Raw genomic sequence first — 12,075 nt, 5'->3', positions numbered from 1 at the left:
GTTAATACAGTTCATCAAGATGTCTATGACTTTTCTCTATTATTTGTGCCTCTTTAATCTTCTATTTTTTTTAATACATCAGCTTAACTCTACTCTAAAATAATATAATTTTTTTCAAGAGTACACTTTTTCCTCTCCCCATTCCTGACTTCAGTATATTCTTTTTAAAATTAAAATTTAATCAAATCAAATCTTTGTCTAAAACCATTTAAAATCTAGCTTGCTATTGGCCTTAAAGTTGAAACTACTCAATCTGGTTTATGAGACCATATATGTTATACACCCTGATTACTTTCCCAGATTTTTAAAAATTAATTTTATTGGTACAATTTAAGTATACATAACAATCACATTCATCAAAAGGAATTTGTACCTGTACATGGTACATCTTGATTCCTCTGTTTCTCCCAATCCCCACTCTCCCCTCAACACCCCCTTCCTTCCTTGTATATAAAAGCTTTGTTTCCATTGCTTTGCTTCTTTTCTTGTTTTTTTCCTTTTCCCTTCCTATTTCCCTCCCTCCTCCTTCACAGTTTCCCTTTCATTTTGAACAGTTTCTTTCTTTTTCATATTATCTATTATAAATTTTGGTCCTTATTTACACTTTCAGTTTCTCACACCAGAGAGACAATGTGATATTTACACGTCTGATTTATTTCACTTAAGAAAATAGTCTCAAGGTGCACTCATTTAGCTATAAAGGTCTCAAGTCTATCCTTCTATATGGCTGAGTAGTACTCTATTATATAAAACCTATTTTCTTATCCATTTTTGGTTGACATTTGGGTTCTTTCCAAGATTACAAACTATATCGCTATAACCATGAGTGCACATATATCATTGTGGAATTATGCTTTTAATTCTTTTGAGAACATACCCAGGAGGGGAATAGCTGGGTCAAATGGGAGCTCTAATTCTAATTTTTTGAGGAATCTCTACACTGATTTCCACAATGGTTGCACCAGTCTGCACTTCCACCAACAGTGGAGAAGGGTTCCTTTTTCCCCACAGCCTCCCCTGCATTTGTTATTGATTTTTTGATAATAGCCATTGCATCGCTCAGATGACCAGTGATGTTGAACAGTTTTTCACATATTTATTTGTTGTTTCTACTTCTTCATCTGAGATGAGTATTAATCTCAGATGCCTATTTTTGGATTGGGTCTTCAGATTTAGGGGATCTGATATTTTTCAATTCTTTATATGTTCTAGATATTAGTCCTTTATCTGAGGGACTACTGGCTAAAATTTTTTCCTACTCTGTGGGTTGTCTCTTCAGCATGTTGGTGATTTCTTTAGTGGTGCAAAAACTTTTTAATAGGATGAGATCCCGCTTGTCGATTCTTTGAACTATTTCCCACACAGTATGAGTTTTGTTCATGAATTTGTTGCCTACTCTATGTCAAGAGTTCTAGCTATTGAGGGGCAGGTATTTTGCTCAGTGGTGCTGCCTCCTACCTTGCAAGTGCAAGGTCCCAAATTCGATCTTTGATCTATTTTTACTTTAGTTTAGGGCATGGTCAGAGACATGAGTCTAGTTTTAATCTTTGGCATGTAGAAAGCCAGTTTTTCCAGTACCACTTATTAAAGAGGCTATCTTTCCTTCAATGAAGGTGTTTGGCCCCTTTGTCAAAGATAAGATGTGTTTGTTGTTTCCGCCTCTTCTTGTCTGTTCCACTGATCTTGAAGCCTGTTGTTTTTTTTGTTTGTTTGTTTTTTTGCCAGCACCACATTGTTTTTCTCACAGTAGCTCTGTAGTAGATTTATCTCTTGTCATCTTCTTCCTCAGCCATTCAAACCAATCAAAACCCAAACATATTTCTAGTCATGGAACATAAAATTTTCTTAGACTGTATCCTTTGTATGTTCTGTTCTCTCTACCTGGAACATTGTCATCCTAGTCCTGATTCTTCACTTATCTGAAGCTCATCCTTCAGATCTCAGCATAGATGTAATTTCCTTCACAAGTACTTCTCTGAGGTTTATGTCATGTGAACTTCTTATAGAATTGCCAAAATATATTTCCCACATGTAATTGTATTTTTATTTAATTTTCTTTTTTCAAATAATAATAATAAATTGGTTTGAATAAAAGCAAACCTACTTAAGAATTAATTCCAAACTGTCATGATCAAAATTTAATCATATGTAGAAAAGTTTATATTTTTAGAAATACTAGATGTACTCCATAAGAAATAACAATTTCTGTTCTATATCCTTTAATACATTTTCCCACAGAAATATTTTTAATGACAGTTTAGTTTGTATTGCTACTTTATGTGGTATTCTGTAGTCATCACTCTTTCGCACCTGATTTTAGTCAAAAGGCTGAGAGGCGACACCATCACTCTTTCAATACAAAATGTATTTCAGACTCAAAATCACCAATATATAATTTTAGAAACATAAACAGAAAAATAAATACTGAATGAAAAGTATCTAAGTAAGGACATAAAATAGGAATAATCTTAAATATCTTTTAAAGGCAATTCTTGCATTTTTCATACCCAGAAAATATATTGTTTAAAGTTATATTTATAAAATGGTTCTTAATAAAGCATATTTTATTATTGTCCCATACATTAAATACATATTAATAGGAAGTGTAATGCATTTCCTAATGTATCTCAAGAAGTAGAAAACAATTAAAAGACAATTTTTGGAAACTGAAAGTTGACATTCACAATTTTATCTATCACAGGGGAATTACAATTCCAATGAACACACTTGGGAAATCTGGTCAAAATAAACCAAGAGACCTTCAGAAGTAACAACACATTGTCTATTAGTAATTTTTTGGTACCAGATATCAAACTAGGGACCTTGTGCTTGCAAGGCAGGCCACAGAACCACTGAGCTAAATCCCTGGCCCCGTAATTTCTTAAAGATATTCCAAAGGCATTTCCAGAGGCTTGAACAACTCTTATAAAATACAGGGTCTATAAACAAAATGATGAATGTTCTTCATTCAATGGATCATATGTATAAAATCATACTACAAAAATAAAAATCTCATTTTATCTGTTTAACTTCTCCTAATTTTAGCCTTCTTCATACACATTTTAAGCTTTTCATTAGTCCTGAAATCATAAAGTATAGATTGTATAAATAATGCATCGACAATGAAATATCAGAACTGAACCAAACTTGTAAATGAATGAACTTAGTAGATGCATACAGAGTGTTCCATCCCAAAACATCAGAGTACACATTCTTAGCTGCACATGGGATGTTCTCCAAAATAGACCACATACAAGCCCATAGAATATACTTAAGCAAATGCAAAGGTACTGAAATTATCCCACACTTATTACCTAAACATAGTGCAAGAAAAATGGAAATCAATGCCATAAGAAACCATAAACCCTCCATAAACACATGGAAATTAAAAAACACCCTCCTGAGTAACCAATGAGTCATACATGAAATTAAAGAAGAAATTAAACAGTATCTACAATTAAAGAATGCCTATACAACATACTGGAACTTATTCAATGCAAAGAAAGCAGTCCTACAAGGGAAATTTATAGCAGTGAATTCTCACATCAGGAAAAGAGAATAAGCTCAAATATAAAACCTAATGTTGAATCTCAGATGTCCTGAAAAAGAAAAACAAGACAAGCCCAAAGCTCATATGATGGTGAAAATTATAAAGATCAAAGGAGAAATTAATGTAATTGAGACTAAAAACAAATACAAAGAATCAATGAATCAAAGAGTTGGTTTTATGAAAGACTAAATAAAATTGATAAAACCTTAGCCAACCTTATCAAAAGAAGAAGAGATGCAAAATCATGCAATTAGGAATGAAAAGTGTGAAATCGCAATGGATCATGTGGAAATCCAGATCATTAATAACTACTTTGAGAACTTGTACCTAATAAGATGGAAAAAACAAAAGAAATGGACAGATTCTTATATACATATGAATTACCAAAGCTGAAACAAGAAGATATTAAAATTCTAAATAACTGGATATCAATTAATGAATTGAAAATGTAATTAAAAACTTACCAGCAAAGAAAAGCCTAGGCCCTGGTGGTTTCACTGCTGAATTTCTATAAGAAATTTAAAGATCAAATGCCACCACTTTTGAAACTCTTTAAAGAAATTCAAAGGAAAACAACATTCCCAAAATCATTCCTGGAAGCAAGTATTACCCCGATAGCAAAACCAGAGAAGGACCCAACCAAAAAATAGAATTAAAAGCCAATCTCCCAAATAAAAAAAAGATAGTTGCAAAAATCCTCAATAAGTTACTGGCAAAAAGAATGCAACAAATCATCAAGAAGATTACACACCATGACCAAATAGGATTCATCTCGGGGATGCAGGGATGGTTCAACATATGCAAATTAATAAAGGTAATACACCATATCAACAAAGCCAAAGACAAATTACATGATTATCTCAATAGACAGAAAAAGCATTTGATAAAGTCCAACACGCATTCATAATAAAAGCCCTACTGAAACTTGGAATAGATGGTCTTTACCTCAATCTGATAAAACCTATCTATGAAAAACCAACAGCAAACATCTTAGTAAATGGTCAAAAAATGAAAGCTTTCCCTCTAAAATCAGGAACAAGACAAGGATATCTACTATCACCACTCTTATTTAACATAGTTCTGGAAACATTACCCATAGTAATTAGATAAAAAGAGAAATAAAAGAAGTAAAGAGAAGAAAGGTAGAAGTTAAATTATCATTATTTGTGGATGACATGATTCTCTACAGAGAAGACCCTCAAAACTCCACCAAAATACTTCTACTTGTAAAATCCAAGTACAGTAGCATAAAGTGAATACTCAAAAATTAATAGCATTCCTGTACACAAGTAACAAACTCACTGAGAGAAAAATTAGGGAAACAACACCCTTCACAATAATAACAAAAAAATGAGGAAAAAAGTGAAATACTTAGGAATCAGTCTAAAGAAGTAGAAGAAGTTTACACTGAAAATTACAGTACTCCGAAAAAGGAGATCAAACAGGATATCTGAAAATGGAAAGATATCCCTTGCTCTTGGAAAGGAAGAACCAAAGTAGTGAAAATGGCCATACTCCCAAAATTATTATACAGATTAAATGCAATCCCAATTAAAATACCATTAGCATACCTCACAGAACTAGAAAAAAACATTTTAAAATTCATGTGGAACCAGAAAGACCTAGAATAGCAAAATAAATTCTGAGCAACAAAGGAAAGGTGGGGGCATCACAATCCTTGACTTAAAATTACACCAGAGAGCCAGCTATTGTGATAAAAACAGTATGGTGCTGGCAAAACCCAGAAAAACCATACCTAAGGATCAGTGGAACAGATTAGAAGATGGCAAAACAACCCCAAACATGCTCAGCCACCTTATCTTTGACAAAGGGTCTAAACACATACACTGGAAGAAAGATAGACTCTTTAATAAATGGTGCTGGAAAAACTGGCTTCCTACATGCCAAAGACTAAAACTAGACCCATGTCTCTCACCATGCACTAAACTAAAAATGGATCAAAGATCTAAATATTAACACAGAAACACTAAATCTGCTGGAAGAGAGAATAGGTACAACTTTTGAGGACATAGAGGTAGGCAACAAATTCATGAACAAAACCCATACTGTGTGGGAAACAGTGCAAAGAATCAACAAGCAGGGTCTCATCCTATTAAAAAGTTTTTGCACCACTAAAGAAATCACCAACATGCTGAAGAGACAACCCACAGAGTAGGAAAAAATTTTAGCCAGTAGTCCCTCAGATAAAGGACTAATATCTAGAACATATAAAGAATTGAAAAATATCAGATCCCCTAAATTTGAAGACCCAATCCAAAAATAGGTATCTGAGATTAATACTCATCTCAGATGAAGAAGTAGAAACAACAAATAAATATGTGAAAAACTGTCCAACATCACTGGTCATCTGAGCGATGCAATGGCTATTATCAAAAAATCAATAACAAATGCAGGGGAGGCTGTGGGGAAAAAGGAACCCTTCTCCACTGTTGGTAGAAGTGCAGACTGGTGCAGCCACTGTGGAAATCAGTGTAGAGATTCCTTAAAAACTAGGATTAGAGGTCCCATTTAACCCAGCTACCCTGATGAGTATCTTCCCAAAAGAATTAAAAGCATCAAAGAAAAGTGATATATCCACACCCATAGTTATAATGGCACAGTTTGTAATAGCTAAATCTTGGAAACAACCCAGATTCCCATGAACCGAAAAATGGATAAAAAAATAGGTTTTATATAATAGAGTACTACTCAGCCATATAGAAGGATAAACTTGAGACCTTTATAGCTAAATGGGTGCACCTTGAGACAATTTTCTTAAGTGAAATAAATCAGACACAAGTAAATATCACATAATCTCTCTGGTGAAAGTGTAAATAAGACTAAAATGTATAGTAAATGTTGTGAAATGGGAAGAAATTGTTCAAAATAATACCGAAGATCAGATACTTTGTTAATAAATAAATGTTTATTCAAAAAAATAATGTGGATAATTACTAAAACAATAGCCTATGAGGATTTCCATGTTCATTCAACTGTCTAACCACAGACGTCCCATCTATAACTATAATTTAATGTACTGTATATGTTACATAATTATACAAAATATTTAAGCCCAATAAAGTGATATTCAAGTTCAAACTTACAGTTCAATTGCTTTGTTCCACATGATAACATATCCGGAAAGAATGAAAGATTCAATATTTACAATATGTGTATTTCCTCTTTCTGTTCCAACATAGAGCCATTTACTCTGGAAAGGTAGGTGACAGTAAGTAATTCTGAAAGAAAGAAAGTTACAATTAAAATATCTAAGTTTTATATCTGTTCAGAATTATATTTTCTTTACACATATAGTGACAGCTATATACAAATAAAACTACTATATGCTTAAATAGCATTTAGATATTAATGAGTGTATAAGATAAATAAAACTGATGAACATCACTATTGTTGTCTATGTAAGCATCAATTTACATTACTTCTGATTTTTAAAAAATTTTTAACTAATAGATAAAAGCATAAATGTTGAAATGAGAATAAAGCTCAGGGGTAGAGCACTTGCCTAGTATATGCCAGTGTCTAGATTCAATCCCAGGAATGTGCACAACACAAAATAAATAAATGAAAGTTGTACATATTAATGAAGTACCATGTAATGCTCAATACATGTATACACTGCATAATGTTTAAATCAGGTTAAAATATTTTTCTCAAACACTTATTTCATTTCAAAATTCTTTCTTTTAGTTTCTTAAAATGTACAATACATTATTGTTATCTATAGTTACTATTCTGTGTAACAGTGCCCCAGAGCTTCTTGCTCCTATGTAACTGTAACTTAATACCCATTAATCAACCTTTCTCCATCCCTACAAGTTCACTCGTTCTGTCCCTGGCCTCTAGTAACCAACAATCTACTCAGCTGTATAAGACCAGCAATTATCGTTTCAAATTCTCAAAACAGCATGCTCATGTATGTATATTTACAAACAGGAAATTGAGGCTATATTTCTGTTTATTTTTTACTTGCCTAAGACCAACAACTAAAAACTAGGATTAAAATCTTTTTGTTTGGTTGCACCTTTCCATTAAGGTTTGTTCTTTGTTCATATATAATTCACTTAAGTATAAGTTAGATACAAGTGTATGATACACAAGTGGATGATAACTTATGTTGTTAGATACAACATACATTTCAGAGTTAACAGAGAAGTGGTAGTTCATTATCTATATGAGATGACAGATTATTTCTTCAGATGCTTAGAATAAATGTGGTAATAAGAAAGAAAACTTAAAGTCAGAGATACTTATTTTTCTTCCTTTAGTTTTATTGTTCTGCTTGAATCTTCAAAATGGGCTTTCTAACCAGCTCTGGGCCTTGTTAGTGAGAAGTGACTTACACTCTCATATGACATAAGGGAATTTACCAAAGTCTTCTATTTACATCAGCCTCTCTAGATTGGCCTCATGCTTTTTAGCCATGAGCCAATTCTCTTTAACCAAAAGAGAATGAGGATAAATTCACAGATTTACTAGAACTTTACTAGTTATGAAAGTTTTTCAACTTTACCTAGAAGAGGAGCTATTAAATTTCTTAAAGAGCCAAAAAAAAAAAATAATAATGTTGTAGGCAGACAGACCAACAAGAACAAGAAAAAGAAACCATGAATCATAAATTTTCAACAAGATTCCAACTTGTAACTATTTAAAAAGTGAATATCCAGCAATTCTAATGTATTTTCTCAGTCTAGTTTATTGAGATTTTTAATAGCCCACCTCTCGAAACAAAATTTCATCTCCTCAAAGTATACTGCTGAAAGCACCCTGCATACCACATCCAAAAAATAAAAATTAAAACATAAGCAATTACAGTTATTGACAGTCTAATTAATGTGCGATGTATATGATGCTGAACAACTGTGATTAAAACCTAAAAGTCAAGAATTGCTGTCTCCAAGGGATATTTAATAATGTTACACAGGAAATAACTTAATACACATGTTTCTAGGCAATGGAAGATTAATTTTCAATTCGATTTTCAGTTGAAAGAGAAAACTTTTAATTATTCATTTTAATCATTTTAATTCTTATTTACACTTTCAGTTTCCAATACTAGAGAAACTATTTGGTATTTAAACATGTGTGTCCTATTTCACTTATGAGTATGGCCTCAATATGCATCCATTTAGCTATAAATGTCTATGGTTTCTCATTCCTTACGGCTGAGTAGTACTCCATTTTATAAAAAAAGCACATCTTATTTATCCAGTTTCCAGTTGATGGGCACTTGGGCTGTTTCCAAGCTTTAGCTATTATGTACTGTGCTGCTACAAACATGGGTACACATACATCGCTGTGGTATGATTCTTTTAATTATTTTGGGAAGATGCCCAGCAGGAGAAGAGCTGGGTCAAATGGGACCTCTAGTCCTAGTTGTTTGAGGTATCTCCATACTGATTTCCACAGTGCTTGCACCAGTCTGCACTCCCACCAACAATGGAGAACGGTTCCTTTCTCCTCACACCCCTGCCAGCATTTGATATTGGTTGATTTCTTGACAGCAGCCATTCTTTCTGGGGTAAGGTGAAATCTCAGTGTTGTTTTCATCTGCATCTCTCGAATGACCAGTGATGTTGAACATTTTTTCACATGATTATTTGCTGCTTTTACTTCTATATCTGAGAAATATCTGTTCATTTCAGATGCCCATTTTTGAAATGGGTCTTTGAATTTGGGTGGTCTGATTTTTTTTCATTTCTTTATATATTGTAGATAGCAGTCCTTTGTCTGAGGTACAGCTGCTAAAATTTTTTTCCCACATTGTAGGTTGTCTCTTAGCTCTGTCAGTGGTTTCTTTTGGAGTGCAGAAACTTTTTAATACAATGAGATCCCAGTTGTTGATTCTTTTTGCTAGTTCCCCTGCTACTGAGGTTTTGTTCATAAAGTTTTTTCCTATGCCAAGGTCATTAAGAGTTCTACCTAACTTACTTTTCCATAAGTTAATGTTTCTGTTTTAATATTTAGATCTTTAAACCACTTCGGTCTTAGTTTAGTGCATGGTGGTAGATATGGGTCTAGTTTTAATCTTTGGCAGGTTGAAATCTAGTTTTTCCAATACCATTTATTATATAGGCTATCTTTCCTCCAATGAGGGTGGTTGGCTCCTTTGTCAAAGATGAGATGGTTGAGTATGTCTGGAGTTGTTTCTGCATCTTCTAATCTATTCCTCTGATCCTCAGGTCTGCTCCTTTGCCAGTACCATGCTGTTTTTATCACAGTAGCTTTGTAGTATAGTTTCAAGTTGGGGACTGTGATACCCCCAGCCATGTTTCTGTTGCTGAGAATTGCTTCTTGCAATTGCTATTCTAGGTCTCTTCTGGTTCCAAATGAATTTTTGGATTGTTTTCTCTAGTTCTGTGAAGTATATTGTTGGAATTTCAATTGGCATTGCATTAAATCTATATGGTAGATTTGGAAGTATGGCCATTTTCACCATATTAGTTCTTCCTACCCAGGAACAAGGGATATCTTTCCATTTTCTTATATCCTCTTTTATCTCTTTTTTCACCGTGCTGTAGTTTTCAGCATAGAGGTCTTTTGATTCCTTTGTTAGATTGATTCCTAGATATTTCTTTTTTTCGGATGCTATTGTAAAAGGAATTATTTCCCTAACTTCTTTCTCAGTGAGTCTGTTATTTGTGTATAAGAAGGCTATTGTTTTTTGAGTGTGGACCTTTGATCCAGCTACTCTACTAAATCTGTCAATTAAGTCTAGAAGTCTTTTGGGTCTTCTATGTAAAGTATCATACCATCAGCAAATAATGACAGTTTCACTTCTTTCTTTCCTATCATTATTCCTTTTATTTCTTTTTCTTTTCTAATTGCTGTGGCTAATGTTTCCAGAACTTATTGAACAGGAGTGATGATAGTGGACATCCTTGTCTTGTTCCTGATTTTAGCTGAAACTGAAAGTTTTCAGTTTTTGACCATTTAGTATGATGTTGGCTGTTGGTTTTTCATAGATATCAGGTTAAGATAAAGACTTTCTATTCCAATTTTCTGTAGCGTTTTTATCACGAATGGGTGTTGGATTTTGTCCAATGCTTTTGCTGCATCTATTGAGATGATCATATGGTTTTCGTCCTTGGCTCTGTTAATATACTGTATTACATTTATTGATTTACGAATGATGAACCATCCTTGCATCCCTGGGATAAATCCGACTTGGTCAGGGTGTATGATCTTCTTGACGACCCTCTGTATTCTGTTTGCCAGTATCTTGTTGAGGATTTTTGCATCTATGTTCATTAGGGAGATTGGCCTGTAGTTCTCTTTTTTGGTTGGGTCTTTCCCTGGTTTTGGAATCAAAGTAACACTTGCTTCCAGGAATGAATTTGAAGCCTTGCTTCTCTTTCAATTTCCTTGATGAGTTTAAAGAGAAATGGTGATAGTTCTTCTTTAAATGTCTTGTACAATTCCACAGTGAACCCATCGGACCTGGGCTTTTCTTTGTTGGCAAATTTTTTATTACATTTTCAATTTCACTCTTTGTAATTGGGGTGTTTAGAATTTCTATATCATCTTCATTTAACCTTGGCAATTCATATATATCTAGGAATCTATCCATTTCTTCTGTGTTTTCCATTTTATTAGAGCACAGGTTCTCAAAGTAGGTACTGATGATCCTCTGGATTTCTGCTGGGTCTGTTGTGGCATCACTTTTTTCATTCTTAATTGCATGGATTTGAGCCTTTTCTTTCCTTTTTTTGATAAGGTTGGCTATAGGTTTATTGATTTTATTTATTCTTTCAAAAAAACCAACTCTGATTCATTGCTTTCCTGTATCATTCTCTTAGCCTCCACTGCATTGATTTCTACTCTGATCCTTATAATTTCCTCTCTTGTATGAGCTTTGGGTTTGTTGTGCCCTTTTTCTAGGAGCTTGAGGTTCTGCACTAGGTTATTTATCTGAGTTCTCTCTGTTTTCCCAACATGGGCATTCATTGCTATGTATTTCTGACATAGAACTGCTTTCATTGTGTCCCATACATTCCTATATGTTGTACTGGCATTATCATTTACTTGCAGAAACTGTCTAATTTCGTCTTTAATTTTCTCTGTGACCCATTGGTTTTTCAGGAGGGTGTTATTCAATTTCCATGTGTTTGTGGGAAGTTTTCCGGTTTCTTATGTTATTGATCTCCAATTTTATTGCACTATGGTCTGATAATATACAGGGGGTAACTTCAATTCTTTTACATTTACTTAGACATGTCCTATGAGCTAGCATGTGGTGTATTTTGGAGTATAACCCGTGTGCAGCTGAAAAGAATGTGTACTCTGATTTTGTGGGGTGGAACACTCTGTAAACATCTATTAAACCCATTTGTTCAATAGCTTGGTTCAGTTCTAGAATTTTGTTAATTTTTTGTCTAGATGATCTGTCTATTTTTGATAGTGGGTTATTGACGTCCCCCACTACAATTGTATTACTGCCTATTTGGTTTTTCATGTCCATTAATTTTTGTTTTGTATAGTTGGGGCATTCGTATTTGGTGCATATA

At 33.6% G+C, this 12,075-nt stretch overlaps 1 protein-coding gene across 22 annotated transcripts in view; it reads right to left on the bottom strand.

The window, feature by feature from the left end:
• Positions 1–12,075, bottom strand: part of Stxbp5l (syntaxin binding protein 5L) — a 588,968-nt gene that overhangs the window by 253,606 nt on the left and 323,287 nt on the right. For all 22 annotated transcript variants that reach the window (XM_087209125.1, XM_087209139.1, XM_087209148.1 and 19 more), the window contains one exon: positions 6,655–6,789. In XM_087209125.1, coding sequence (XP_087065251.1) covers positions 6,655–6,789 — 135 coding nt within the window. The remainder of the gene's footprint in view (positions 1–6,654; positions 6,790–12,075) is intronic.

The sequence above is a fragment of the Heterocephalus glaber genome, unplaced genomic scaffold, assembly GCF_053883595.1.
Source record: "Heterocephalus glaber isolate CG9 unplaced genomic scaffold, H.glaber_assembly_v1.0 deba00000122, whole genome shotgun sequence".
In the NCBI taxonomy this organism is placed as follows: Eukaryota; Metazoa; Chordata; class Mammalia; order Rodentia; family Bathyergidae; genus Heterocephalus; species Heterocephalus glaber.
The sequence above is the reverse complement of the archived record's forward strand: the minus strand, read 5'-3'. Positions and strand labels throughout refer to the sequence as shown.